Raw genomic sequence first — 13,862 nt, forward strand, 5'->3', positions numbered from 1 at the left:
CTGTGGGGAAAGAAGGGCAGTGCTGGTAACTGGGTGCTCCCTCCTCTCTCTCCCCCCGCTTCTACCTCCTCCTGCGCCGTCCATCCGTCGGGCTTCATCCTCCCGGGGCCGGTGGTTTCCTCCGGCCCTGCCAGAGCAGGAGGCTGTGCGGCGGGGGCTGTGGAGCTGGGATCCTGCTCAGCCCATAGCCTTTGTGATCCCGAACCCTGGCCTTGATGTGAAGCATTCATTGTTCATGAAGCCGGGGAACCGGGAGAACTTCACCCACCCTTCCTTTCTTCTGGGTACAGCCTATAACTGCATCACCTTCCCCTGTGAGAAGGGGGTTGATGTGCACAAGCAGATGTTTCCAAGTGCTGAAGTTCCATAGCTTTATCCCTCTGGCTTCATTTCACCTTAAAGTAGCACTATTAACTCAAGTTTTATTTACCCCATTACCCCTTAAGGCGCAGAGGCTGCTGGCACACCGGAGACCGCAGAAATCCTTCTTTGAGACGCTCATCAGGAGCCTAATCATCTTGTGCGTGGCAATAGCAGTGGTCTTGTCTTCCATCTCTGTCTGTGATGGCCGCTGGCTCTTCGCAAGGGGGCAGCTCTTTGGACTGTGGCACTTCTGCACCATTAGCAATGGCAGCGTCCTGAAGTGTGTCACTGACCTCAGCCTGGCCAAGGTGGAGGGGCTGAGCATGGGGGTGATTCCTGTAAGGAGCATGGTGTCCTTTGCTGTTGTGGTTGCTATATTTGGCCTGGAGCTGCTGATGGTGTCCCAAGTCTGTGAGGATGCCAACGCAAGGCGGAAGTGGTCAATGGGCTCAGTTCTCATCCTTGCCTCGTTTTTGCTGTCAGCCACTGGTGTCCTGAGCTTCTCCATCCTTGTGAAGGATCACCTCACCTTCACGGGCTTCACACTGACGTACTGGTGCGAGTTCATTGCTGCCTTTCTCTTCTTCCTTAATGGGATCAGTGGACTTCACATCAACAGCCTCACACACCCCAGTAACAGGGTAGGCAAAATCTAGGTGCAAAGGGTGTACCTCCACCTTTGTGTAATCAGCTTTGCCAATTAGACTGGGGAAAAGGGAGTCTAATGAAGCTTGAAAAAGACACCCTGTCTTATATTGTGTGCAAGGTGGGGAAGTATGAGTCAGTCTTGATGTCTGTAGAAGACTTAACCACCTGCTGGTCAGCATGAAGGGCTGCACAACAGGAGCAAAGCAGACTGGAGCTGGCTGCTGCAGTGCAGTTTCTGGAAGAGTGGATTAAAAGAGGGTGTTCTGCCAAACGTGGAGGGGTAGCAGACTGTGATCTACACACATGGGCTGTTTTGATGCTTACATGAAGCCTGTACTCTTATCGGTTTGGTCTTGTTGTGCTTTCCCCTGTACTCTGGAGCCTGTGAATAGTGACATAACTTTGGTGTGTCTTGTGGCTTTCCTCTGGTTTGGGGACAGATGATTTGTGGCTGGTCATGCTTGGTGGCATGGAGTACTGAAAATCTTACCTGGATCTCACTCATCCACTTCTATTTCAAAAAAGAAGGCACGCAGGTCTGGTTACTCTCGTTACTCATTTTGTGTTCCTGCTGGCATGTTCCCTTTATCTGCTGTGTTTTTCTGGGACACTTCTGACAGAGGCATGGGAAAATGTAGATGTCCTGGGGCCAAGGGCAGGCTCTGGGTGTGATGCAGGTGTTCAAGGAAGGATTTTGATGCGTTTCTTGGGCAGCAGCGCGTGTTCCTGTGCTTACAGCCTCTACCCACTGTCACCATTCCTCTGCCATGCCTGTAGGATGTGTGCTAATAGGTCACCCAAACTGGCTCCCTCTGCCCTTGCAGAGTTCACTGTAATAGACTTGCTCTTCCTGGTTTCCTTTCTGTCCCCTTGGGACAAAAGAGACAAGCTCTGCAGGGCTTTAGGTGGGCATTGAGGTTGGGCAGGCCATGCTGAGACCACCAGACTTTCTGGGCTGCGTTTTGGTTGTCAGGGCTTCCTGCTTGGGCAATAGGAAATCTCAACCTGGAGCTGAGCCTCCTGCAGCATTTCTGGGAGGTGAAAGCTCTAAGTCCTCCTAACCAAAGTCCCCCTCCTTCCCTGAGTAGCAGTGGGCCTGGGAGGAGAAGCAGCCCATGGTCGCCTAAGGAGTGGCTGATGGGGGCAGCTCTGATCTGTCACAGCTGGTAAAAATACAAAAAGGCTTGGTCAAAATTATGTTAAGGCTGGTTCTCCTCCTGACAATGCCTGAATCTCTGAAACTGTTACAGCTTTGAAGTTGCCCATGGTCTCTAATGTAAAAAGAGAAGATCTCAGCAGGAGACCTAAGGGTCTGGTTGCCCTATGTGTGTCCTCCTGTCCTGCCTACAGAACTCAGTTGCCCACAGGCAATAATGTCTTCAAAGAATTTCAGGTTTTCTGGCTTAATGCTTGTATTATATCCACTGTAAAGCTGCTTGTATTTTTGTTGTAAGACAAATGTTTCTACATGTTTCATTGCTGTAGTTTGTCTGATAGCTGTTCAGCAAGACTTTCATTTCCTGCGCAGCAAGTTTGACACAATTTTTCACCTGAAACAAAAGCATCATAGCACCAAGGCCAAGAAAGCTGTGAAAGTGACCCATGAGTAAACAGATTTGTCTTTGAAAGCTGAGAATCTGAAGTCCTGCCTAAGCATACATCCACCCTTGCTTGATGGGCTCCTGTGAACTTGCTTGCTTCACGAGGACAGTCTCCATTCCTTCTCAGACCTCTGTAACTTTTTAAGACAATACTCCTATGCCTGTTTAGCAATGCAGTTTCAGACTAGGTTTGCTGTGGACACTGCCATTTGTGCTTTTGCAAATAAATCTGCCCTTCTTCCTGGTGAGATAATGCACAGCGCTGTGTTACCGAGCCAGCTCCTGAAGTTCTTGCAATGGCTGCGGCTCTGTCAGGATTTCTTGACCTGCTCTCAAGGGTAAGGTCTTGTGCCCTTCACCCGCCTCTGGAAAATTGCACTGTGACTGTGTTTCTGTGAAGGAGCTTTGATTTGTTGAATTGCACTGTTCAAGACATGCCAGAGGGCTGAACTTGCAGATGTTTGTGTGAGCAGAGCCCCTTACCCCAGAAGTAGTCTGCAAGGTCTGGTCCCGAACTGTTGCACTTTGGACTTACTAGGTGGTAGAGTGCCTTAACTAACCAATAACTCAGTTGTGGTGCCAAGGGGTGCCTATGCCAGGCAAGACAGTTCACCCACAAGAAGTTAAGGGTGTCCATAGCTTGTCTAGAAAAGTGAGTGTAGCTTCAGAGTGCTGCCTTCCCAACATCCAAAACTGAAAATCAATTCTACGCGTGCTAGCGAGAGGATGTGACCCCAGCCCTTTCCCTGGGTGAAGGCAGTAGCCAGACTGTCCCAGTCTGGTGCCTCCCACTCTGATTAGAGGGAAGCAGTTACAATTGGCCACTGAGCTCACCCAAGACTTGGTGCAATTGTGAATGATTCCAGGATGCCCTCTGCTAGCTGAAGAAGAGGCCTTTTGTTAGGAGTAGGGAACCCTCTAGGGAAAATACAGTAACTTTTTTCCAACTGTTTTTGTATAGTTCTGCTTGACCTACTAATGCTGGGAGAAGATCTGTTTTGATGGCTAAATTCATTGTCTCAGATATATCCTTATATACAGCAGCCTGCACAGCAATGGGTAACTGTTCATTTTCTGAAGCCTGTGGAAGTGTCAAGCAATATTCCTGAAGTTTGTTAAATAAATTTCTTTGAAATAAGATAACTGTAATGCTTTCTTCTTATATTTAGGTACCGGGGTGCAGATTTAAGGGGGTGAGTGGAGTTTATCTCTCAGCCACCGTTCTGTGTGTTTACCCAGATAGACAGATGAAGACTGCATGGCACTTTGCTGAGCGCTGACCAAGGGAGCGGAGGCTGCTGCACACTCCCCTCTCCCCTCTCTAGTGTCCACACCAACACAAGTAGCCAGCACTGCTTTCTTGTCTTGCAAAACAAGAGGGGCAGTCAGCTGTGCTGCTTCATGGGAATTAGAGATAACCTTACAGGCTCTTAATGATTTCCTGTTGTTGCATGTGCTGTTTACCAGCTAAAGAGCTCTGTCCTTCACCTCCCTTCTCCCACACGGCACCCTGTGTCTGAAGCATCCTTGCTCTTTTCCCCCAGCTCTGCTTATTTGGCCTGCAGAAGAGGTATATGAGTAAAAATGTATGTATGCAGTATTTTTTTTTTTCCAAGCTCATAGTACTAGGAGGTTTAGTGAGATGTCAGGAAAACATTTCTGTTCTTCACCACTGAATTAGTTTATGTAATCTCAAGTAAGTTAATTAGCACCTGGTGTTCTCTTTCTGATGAGAGAGGTTGTTGGCCTGTCTCAGATGTTTTAATATCTCTTAAAAGCAGGATAATGAATGTCACCTCTCGTTAATGAGCTGTTTAGACTTACTCGGTTACTAACTTTAATTGGAAGCTTGTGCACAAACCATTGCTTGCAGATAAAAATAAGGAAATAACAGTACAGGGCATGCTAGCTATACTGGACTGTTACTGGCATGTTTATTTTTAAGCCTACAGTACCTTCATCAGCAGAGCTTGGAAGGACATCTGGTCTGGGAGTTGAGCCTTGCTTGCTTTTGTGAGTCGGGGGAAGGTGATTACCGGAGGATGATTGTCTTCACCTAAAAAATGGGGCCTGTGTAAGCAGGTAATGGCCCTTCCTAATCTTTCAATGTCAGCTTGCACGTGGAAGAAGGGCCTCATCTCTCGGTGAAAGAAAGGTCTGCCCCAGGGGGATGTCCTGGAAGGTGTGTTGGCTTCCTGGGGCCTCTCACCTTCTTGTGGATCCAACCCCTTTGAGCTACCACCATCCCCTTTTGAAAAAGCTAATTCTGGCTCCCCTGATGCCTGGTGAGGCATTGCACAACATAATAATTCACTGCACAACAATACTGCTTTTTGTTTCTGATAGTTTTGCTGAGAACTTCCTTGTTGCTGTGTTGGGAGAGAAAATCCATTAATCACTTCCTCTTAAACTCGGTCTTGGGTCTTAAACTGCTGATGCTCAGGCTGCTGGAGCTGCTGCCTACACCACTGGCTTGCAGAGCTGCATCTGGCTTCTCGGGGGACCTGGAGTGACAAGCCAGTGGCTGTCAATAGTGTCCCCAAACAATGATAACTACTTGTCTGAAAGACGGTCCTCCTTTATTTTACCAGACTTAAAAATAAACTGGTAACCAATGTCTGCTTTACATTGAATGAGCAAGTATTAGAGAAAGGGAAGTGGTTGGACTCCGAATATGGAGTTTATGTTCAGCCTGTGTCAGTAGTTTAAGGACACTGATGCTGGAGTCTGCATGCCTTGCGCTCATTCATCTCCTCACTTTTTGCATTGCTTGCTGAGATTTACTTCCCTGTTTCTCTTCATCTGCTCATAAACATGATGGCATTCCCAAAGTGAAGTCACTCTTCAGTATTTTTCAGTAGGTATTCAAAAGGGATCCCCAGCAGGAAAGGATGCTTTTGTAGCTCCTGTGCAGAAGGTGGGCGAGGTGAGAACCCATCCCACTATCGTGGTGTTTGGCAGTAGCTTTGTACATCCAGGTCACAGCATTGTAATGCCTGGGGCCACCTGCTTCTGGCACCTGCGTGAGGGAACATGCTTTTCCCAAAATGCTGAGGATTCCACATGCCAGCTGACATCCAAGGGTTTTTATGGAGCCTCAGCAATTAATACAAACCAGGCTGGTGTTCAATGCCTGAAGAATTCAGAACCTGGGAATACTGCTTTTTTTTTTTTTTTTTTTTTCTGTAAGCCAGTAACTTATGCTAGAACTTTTTTAAAATACAAAAACCAGCATTTAAAATACAAAACCCAGCAGCATTTTATTTTGGGGCATGTGGTTTTTCCTCTGTTTTACCAGGACTCTTGTACAATAAGCGTCATGCTCAGCCTGCGTTCCACCTGACCTTGTGCCATCAGTGCTGGTCCTAACTACACACTGCAAGGCTGAGCTCTTACACTGGTTTGTGGGAGAGCCAATAATTGCATCAGATCTAATTAATTACATGTTACTGTACCTCTGAAGCTTTATTTCTTCATTTATGCCAGATGGAGGCACTTGCATTTAAAACAAGCAGCTGCCTTGGCCTGACTGATAAATGCTTAGTTCTCAGGCAGGGAACATGCAACTTATTAAACAATTCTTGGTCTTATTTGTAGGCCAGAGGGGAAAATTAGGCTACTGGTTTTATCTTTCTGGAAGTACCTGACTTGCTAAATGCTCTGGGACAGAGCGAACCACCAAGAATGATGGAGGCTCTGCTTGGCCCGGGTAAATCAGCTGGAAGTGAGATCTTTCACCCAAACATGCAGGGAGGGGCATTCACTTCTCCCTTGGTCATGGGACTGATCCTGCTTCTGATCTTCCTTCCACTTGCTGTGGCTCAGTTTCAAAGAACAAAGTCAACTAAAAACCTTGACGTTTCAAAAAACTTAAGTTTAAAATAAACTCCTGGAAACAGTTGCCAGTTTACCGCTTTATATTTGATTATCATTTTTTTTGGTTTTAAAGAGGTTCAACTCTCCTGCTGCTGGGTGACCTGCATTAGCAGGTAAAGCCAATGGGGCAGGGGAGGCTGGAGCAAACACCAAACCTCCCTCCTGCTGAGGCTGCTATCAGTGCTGCTGCTGCCTGCAGTGCAGGCAGAGGAAAAAAAGATACTTTTCCTGAATCTCAGGGTTTGAAGCGGTGTTAACAGCACTCAAAACCCTGCTCCTGCACAGGTAATTTAACTTTGAAAGTATACTTTGAATTTCTCTGCATGTTTGCCTTCTAGTAAAATAGCCCAAGTTTACCACAAAGGCTTGGTGTGCATAAAAGCTGTTAGGGCAGTTTCAGCAGAGCAGTTGGGGAATGCTGATCGTTCAGCATTTGACATACCATGCATGGTGAGGAGGGAGAAGCATGATAAACACCACTTGCTTTCTGTTCAGGCACCTTTGCCCTTGTAGAAAACCAGGCAAGAATTGCCGCAGCTAGGGAAATGCAGATACGGAATCAAGCAGGAGGCATTTGCCAGATGGTTTCTTTTATCATTTCCCACTCAAACCAGGGAAATTTGCTTAACAATTTTATCCTTAAGAACATAAAGCTGTAACAGAAGCTCAGATAACTTGTTCTAGCATATTACATTGAGAAGTCTTACAGCTTTCAGCATGCGAAGTGATTGTAGATTTTAAAGAGACTTTTGCCAACCGTTTTGGTGTTGTTTTTCACAAGATACCTTGTACTGTCCAGTTCAATTGAGTTTTAAATGTCTCAAGGGCTTTCACCGCTTCCCTTCAAAGACTAGCTGGGCAAGTCTCAGAGGTGCAGACACAACAGGAAAGAGGCATCTTACTGAAGTTTTCTTGGCAGCCCTTGGAATACGCTACAGTGGCTTTTTTACCATTTCAAAAAGCTACAAAGATTCAAACTGGACCACTGTTATTTCTGAGGTCTCCACTGTTAGAAGAGGCAAAGGAAGAAAATTGTCTGAACCTGTCACTAGAGCAATGGTTATACAATCAGAGAGGAAATAGGGGCTCAGCTGTGCTTTATATTCTCAGTGTCCATCATCTGTTAACACAAGAGAAATATTTTGAATACTGGTAAATTTTAGGGATGAATTAATTTTACATTTCAAGCCTGTGGGCTGTGTTAAAGGGTGGTATGTAAACTTCATAGTATAAAGTCAAATGTCCTCCCAGCTTCAACAGCAAAAAGAATAGAGAACATCTAAAAATCACCAGCCTGGCTTAGACTGGAACATGGAAAGCCTCGTGGAAAATGAAAAGTCACATTTAAGGTAGAAGTAGCTGAAAAATGCTGGTGTGAAAAGAAACATGACTGTGGCCAGAAGCCCAAGGAAGAGCATAATGTTTTGGCCTATTTTGCTTCGCAAAATAACTCATCTGCTACACAGGATATAAATGAGCAGATGTGCTTCAAGAACCATTGATCTACAGCCAAGTCCCACTTTTGGATACATACACAAGTCCCACGGTCCATGGGACTTAGCCATGCGTATCTGGGCATGGAGGTAACCTCCCGGCACACAGTGTTAAAGAACACTTGATCTTTGGAGTGTTGCTCTCCTGGGCTCTGGTGGGCTCAACCTCACCATCTGCATCTCTTGAGTTAAGCCGCTTCCTCCGTTACTTGCTGAGGTGCTGAGATGCCGACGCAAGTGTTTGCTTAAATGCCACTGCCTCCATTTTCTCTGAACTTCCAGCTGAACCTAGGTAGAAAGGTCACAAAATAGTTAGTTCAGCTAATTTATCTTGGAGACCCACATTGTGGAGAGCAATGTAACAGGAAAAGGAGAGTAGGCTACCTTTGCCAAGGTTTGGATTTGTTTAACCCCCAGTTTAAGGGGTATGGAAAGGGCCTGTTTCTTGTTGCTTCTAGTGATACTGTTGTTGCAGTCACATAATTTTCTGTTAACCTGTTTTTCTGTTCACAAAGTCTAGCTGGTCTCAGTGTTTGGTTTAGATTTTTTCAAGATCTTTGTATTAATTATAAAATGGGACGTTTTGGCACTCTAAGGTGTAAAAAAAGAAAAGCAGATTTTCCTCAAAACAACTTTTTCTAAACCCTGCTAAAGGATCAGTCAGAGTATTTCAAAACCCTCCTCCCTTTCAAAGTGACTTTTCTTCCAACCTTAGTCACTGTTTTGGTTTTATTTCCTTCCAGTAATCTCAGGATCTCCCAGGTTTGGATAAAGTTTCCCCCCACTTCTACCAGCAGCAGCATTTCAGAGTGCAAGTTCTAATCCAGAAGGCTGGGACTTATCATATGACTAAAAGAAATGGTCCCTCTTTGAAAATCCTTACTTTATGAGAGTCCTAATAAACTTGGACTGGATACAGGTTTTGATAAATTCCCACCCAAGGATCAAGCACAAAACCTAGCCATGGGATGACAGCTAATAGCACGGTACGTCAGAATTAGTTGATTGTCAATGTGCCCGTGTACAGGTTGGTGCTCCCACCCTCTTTTCCCAGACAGTAATGAAATTTATGAAAGAGCTGCAATAGTCGAGAGGTGAAGTTTGCGTCTGGCATACAATTAGTTAAGCTTGCCAGGTCCAGGAGGTATTTCACAAGTGACGTTAGGTAGCTAGGAAGAACACCCTCGGATGAAACACATAATTCATTGGAGGACATATCGTACTGATTAATGAAGCATGCTTGAGCAATAAAAAAGAATGTTATATACACAAAACTCACCTCACTGTTAAGAAAACAATAAAGTACAGCCACAACAAAGCCCTAAAAGATAAAAGAACCATGGTCACAGAATTAGAACTGCAGTTTCAGTTTTTGAATAGGGATGAAGCATCTCAAGGGAAAGCAGACAGCTTGATTTTGTCACTGGGACTCTGCTCTGTTGCAGACTTACATGTTATACTCCTTTTTTTGTTTTAAAGAAATAAGAGTTTGTCAAATAATACCTGGAATGATCCAAGAGCCAATTCGAAAAACAGCTGAATTTCCATTGTGCCACTGCTTGCATCTTCAGGGAAAAAAGCAAAGATTATGTAGTGGACCCCAAAGAGAGGGATGAGGAGGAGTGTTGACTTTGCAAGTCTCCTGAGAACAAAGACAGAGGGAATAACTGGTGTAGAAGAAGCAAGAAGAGTTCAGGTGAGCTCATGTGTGTGAAGTTGCATGTAAAGGACATACTTGTATTGGTTGAAATCACTGCTCCGTCCTTCAGGCGAGCTGAGCTTCCTCATCAAGATTCTTAAAATGTTGACAAAAAGGATGAAATTAATCTGGGAAAAAAAGAAAAACAGGATGGAAAAAAACCCCTCCAAACCAAAGCAAAACCACAGCAAAACCAAATGCCCAGTAGACACTTAGGTAACTGCCAAGTATCAGCGGAGCAATTGCATGTTTAGGCTGAGCAGGCAAAATAGAGAGGCTATGTCTGGCCTGCCCATGCCCCTGTCCCCATCCCAGTCCCTGTCCCTGCCTCTCCAGCCACCCTGGGGTTTGGGTGTTGGCTGCTTTCCTGCCACTTTGCTGCAGCTTTAGTTATGGGGACGATCAGAGCTTATTATCTGGGCAAATGACCAAAGAGCAAGGAGACTAGGCGCATCGGTAGGATACCTTCTGTCTGGGGTTCAGACAGCCTCTACACAGTCTGGCCCCACTTTGGTTTCCAGCAGAGGGGCAGCACTGGAGCTGCCACTTGCTAAGTGGGGCTGCAAGTGCTGCTTGTTCTCTGCCAAAAGACACAACATGGTTTAGTTTGATGGAGGCAAAGTAGTTAAAAGTGGAGATAGGAGATAGTCGATACTCAAGATCTTCCTTTTGCATTTTCCCCCTCTCCAAGGATGATTATCAGATAAAAATGCTGATTGGCTGCTCAGTTTGGGTGAAGATGAAGCAATAGCTGTTTATGCTCTTTGGCCCTCAGAGCAGGATCTGCAGGTGAGGCAGAGCTGGCCTGAGCATGCCTCTCTCCCATGGCCAGCCTGTAGCACCAGGGAGTGACTTTGGTTCTATCTGTCCTTTGCACAAGAGCTCCCAGCATCATCCTGCGCTGCTCTTGCACCTGCACAACCCGCAGACCTGCACCCCTTTTGTAGCACCCTGCACTGTGGCAGGCCCGTAACCCTCCTGTATGCCCAGAAACAAAATCTTCATGGCAGCTTGGACATGTCTGTGGGTGTTGGAGCAGGGCTCTGAGGTAGTGGGTTTCCCTAGAAGAAGTGGATCTACTGTAGATGGGACAGACCCAGGATGTCCCTGTGTTCCCTAAATTACTGGGTGGAGAGGGACCAACTGTTCCTGCATGGTCTGGGCAGCTGAGAGTGTTTGGAAAGGGCTGAGGAACATGAAGGAAAGATGAAATATTTCCTTCCTGGAATATTTCCCCCTGCGGGGGAAAGGGGGCTCAGGCCTGGGTATTCTGGGGTTTTTATTCCACTAGGCCAGGCACGAGCAGTGTAGGCTGAGCAGGACTTTTTGCTGATGCAAAACTACTGGGGAAGGGGGGATGGTGGGATTCCTGCAATGGGCGGCACAGCAATGAATGTTAGCCTAGGAGCACAAAGGAGTTTATCGATGTTGATTTTCTGGCCTTTGAACTGCTAAAGACTGTCTGCTGTGAGGAATAAAGAGATTAGATCTGAATTCTGAAGGACTGGCTGTTTGCTTGTCTGTGGCTATGGGCTTGAGAAATGCCTCTTGGGTAAAGAGACAGAGTTATGCAGACTGCTCCTGCTAAACTAGATGTGATCAGGATTTTGAGGTAACTTGGAAAGTGAAAGGGGGTGGTGACGTTCAGAAGGTAAATGAAGATTGTACTTTTTGCTTTGCAGGATGCCTGAGCCTTGTTGGCATTTAATTATTGCTGAGTAGCTCCTGGAGCATCAGGGTTATAACATTAAGAAAAATAAATGCTCTGGCCTCATTAAGTCGATGCTGAATCACTTGTGTGGTCCTTCAGCTTGTTCGTGTGGGGTGAAGAGTTGCTCTGTGGTAAATGGGAGCAGAACTTTAAACCACCATCTCTGCTGCTTGGGTTTCCAGAACAGCATGCAAGTGTTTGTGTTTTGCAAACGTAATGGCTCCTACTGGCAACACAAAAACCTTGACCAACTCTTGGGTTCTCACTTGAAGTGTCAGCAGGTTACTTGAGAGTAACTAACACTTGGCATCTTTCTGTACATGGGCTTCAGCTTCAGATAGATTACTGCAGAGTGGTCTGCCCCAAAGCATCTCGATTGGGCAGAACAACTATCTCTAAGAGGCAGCTTCAGCCCCATGGTACCTAAGGTTCTGAGTACCAGCAAATGCTCAAACCACAGGTGCTGAGTATTATATGTACCAAACTGTTCTTGGCATCGCTACTGCCTTGTGCTTTGCAGATTCACGCCAAATTTGAATGCCCATGCCTTATTTCAGTGAGCAACAGCATAATAGTGTAATTGCAGTCCACTAACATATGGCGCGGGCAGCCTGTGAGCAGTTTTCATTGTTGAAAACAAAAGTTAATGGTCATGTAAGGCAAGTAGGTTTTGGTTTTGCTGAGAGGGGCATTGATCAGGAGACACAAAGGCGATTGTACAGAAATGTACAGTCCATTTGTTTCTCCCCTAGAGCCTTCCTTGAAACAGTCCAAAACAAGCTTCTGCAAGCCAGCCAAGTTCACATGAAATCAACAGGATGTGGAAACCTGATCTTCTTCAGGCTTTTGCTTCTTGGGAGGACATTCTAGCTTTTCTTGTGAACTCAGCTTCAGGCCATTAGTTACTGACTAAATCCTGCTGAGCAGAAATTGCTTAAGGGCTATGTGTCACACCAGTTCAGGCACACATCTAAATCAGTTCATTAACACACTTCTAAGGCATGTTGACTTCATAGTATTTGAAAATACAGTTTGAATCTGCTTTTCCCGGAAAAGACTTACAAAAATAGACAAAACTACAGGGCCTCTAATGATCCACCAGGTATTAGCATTAGTGTTGATGTCCCAACACCTGTAAAAATAGAAAAGAAGGTGCAGTCAGTTATCAAAACACTGGTGCCTTTCCAAAGAGGCTTAGTCTAGTTTGCACTTCAGATAGCCCCTATTCCCTTCTACAAAACTCATTTCCTGTTCTCACTTAGAGGTACAATGTTTCTGATGAAAAACTGTTTACCTGCACAGCACAAAAGTATACCCTGCCCTTAGAGTGCAACCACTGTTAAAAATTCTGGTAGGGAGAAGAGAAAGGAACAAAGTTTCACTGATCAGGAAGTCAGATGCAGATGCTGAAAACACTGTGGGCTGGATTTGTACTTGAAGGCTGTCTCCCTTGGATTTCCCCTTGGAAATGCTCATATCAAATCCAAGACTCTTTCTCAAGTTGCTCAGCTGGCCCTCTACTCCCACCCACACTAGGATGTGGTCATACCACAGCAGGGTCGTGGTTGGTTTGCTTGGCTGCCAGTGGCTAGAAATGAGCAGGACCCTGTGAAGCAGTCTGTGCAGGGGCTACATGCTCCCCCTGCTGTGCCATCTTCCCCACATCCACACAACTTACCCAATATTTTCATGGAGTTGCCTAGCAGTTGCCCATGCAGCCACAAATACAGTTGGGGCACCTGCAATTGGAAAAGCTAGTTACTGCTCCACAAGTCCATCCCAAAGGCAAAACAAACCCACAGTTATTCTTACTGAAAGGAAAACCAGTACCCCATCCAAGGATGATGAACCACCAGAGAAACTTCCTTTCCGAGAAGAAAGAAATAACCAGCAGAGTGTGGAGGTACAGTCCCTCCACGAGGAGCCAGCTGTAGTTAGACATGATGCAATACTGAAAGAAGACCATGGTGAACTTACACCCAGCCTGAGGAAAGAGAGGATAATTAGTTTTCTGTTGGGTTTGTGTCTACCTTCTAATAGAGAGAGAGCTGTAAAAAGTCCTGGCTAATAGAGATTTTGTAGCAGTTAGGGGTCTGTATGGGTTCACCTTGAGACAGGTGATCACATGGCAAGAAAACAAGGATGGTACTCATAAAAGCATTAATCAACTGCCTCACCAGCAAGATCTGAAGGCATGGGTTTGGGTTACTGTCTCACTTAAAGGAGTTTCACTATTACTACCTTATTAGTATCAGTAGCACTAATACCACCTTAGAGAAGCACATGAATGCATTTGACAGTATTTTTTTCCTAAGAAAAAGGGTTAATAAAGGTAAGTTAAAATTTGTTCAAAATGTTCTTGTTCAGCAACAGAAATGCAGAAAAACTGTGGAGTGTGGGTAAAACAAACAAAAAAAGGCCTTTTTGTGATGTGGGGGTTTTGCTTCTTTCTTTGTTCCCCCTCCCCCCCC

The 13,862-nt window shown here is 45.6% G+C and overlaps 2 protein-coding genes across 2 annotated transcripts in view; one reads left to right on the forward strand and one right to left on the reverse strand.

Moving 5' to 3' along the window:
• Window positions 1–446: 446 nt before the first annotated feature.
• On the forward strand, window positions 447–1,019 carry TMEM37 (transmembrane protein 37; the record flags this gene model as incomplete). The annotated part of the gene is made up of 1 exon (XM_010019067.1): window positions 447–1,019. A coding segment is annotated over one exon (573 nt), but the record flags the coding sequence as incomplete, so codon positions are not given.
• Window positions 1,020–8,087: 7,068 nt separating this feature from the next.
• The window catches only part of SCTR (secretin receptor), an 18,688-nt gene continuing 12,913 nt past the window's right edge, over window positions 8,088–13,862 (reverse strand). The window contains exons 7-13 of the mRNA XM_010019068.1: window positions 13,222–13,375; window positions 13,070–13,130; window positions 12,454–12,523; window positions 9,717–9,808; window positions 9,485–9,623; window positions 9,261–9,302; window positions 8,088–8,269 (exon numbers count right to left, since the gene is read on the reverse strand). Of these exons, the coding sequence (XP_010017370.1) occupies window positions 8,093–8,269; window positions 9,261–9,302; window positions 9,485–9,623; window positions 9,717–9,808; window positions 12,454–12,523; window positions 13,070–13,130; window positions 13,222–13,375 (735 nt within the window). The 3' untranslated portion in view covers window positions 8,088–8,092. The remainder of the gene's footprint in view (window positions 8,270–9,260; window positions 9,303–9,484; window positions 9,624–9,716; window positions 9,809–12,453; window positions 12,524–13,069; window positions 13,131–13,221; window positions 13,376–13,862) is intronic.

The sequence above is a fragment of the Nestor notabilis genome, unplaced genomic scaffold (assembly GCF_000696875.1).
Source record: "Nestor notabilis isolate BGI_N333 unplaced genomic scaffold, ASM69687v1 scaffold14567, whole genome shotgun sequence".
NCBI lineage: Eukaryota > Metazoa > Chordata > Aves > Psittaciformes > Psittacidae > Nestor > Nestor notabilis.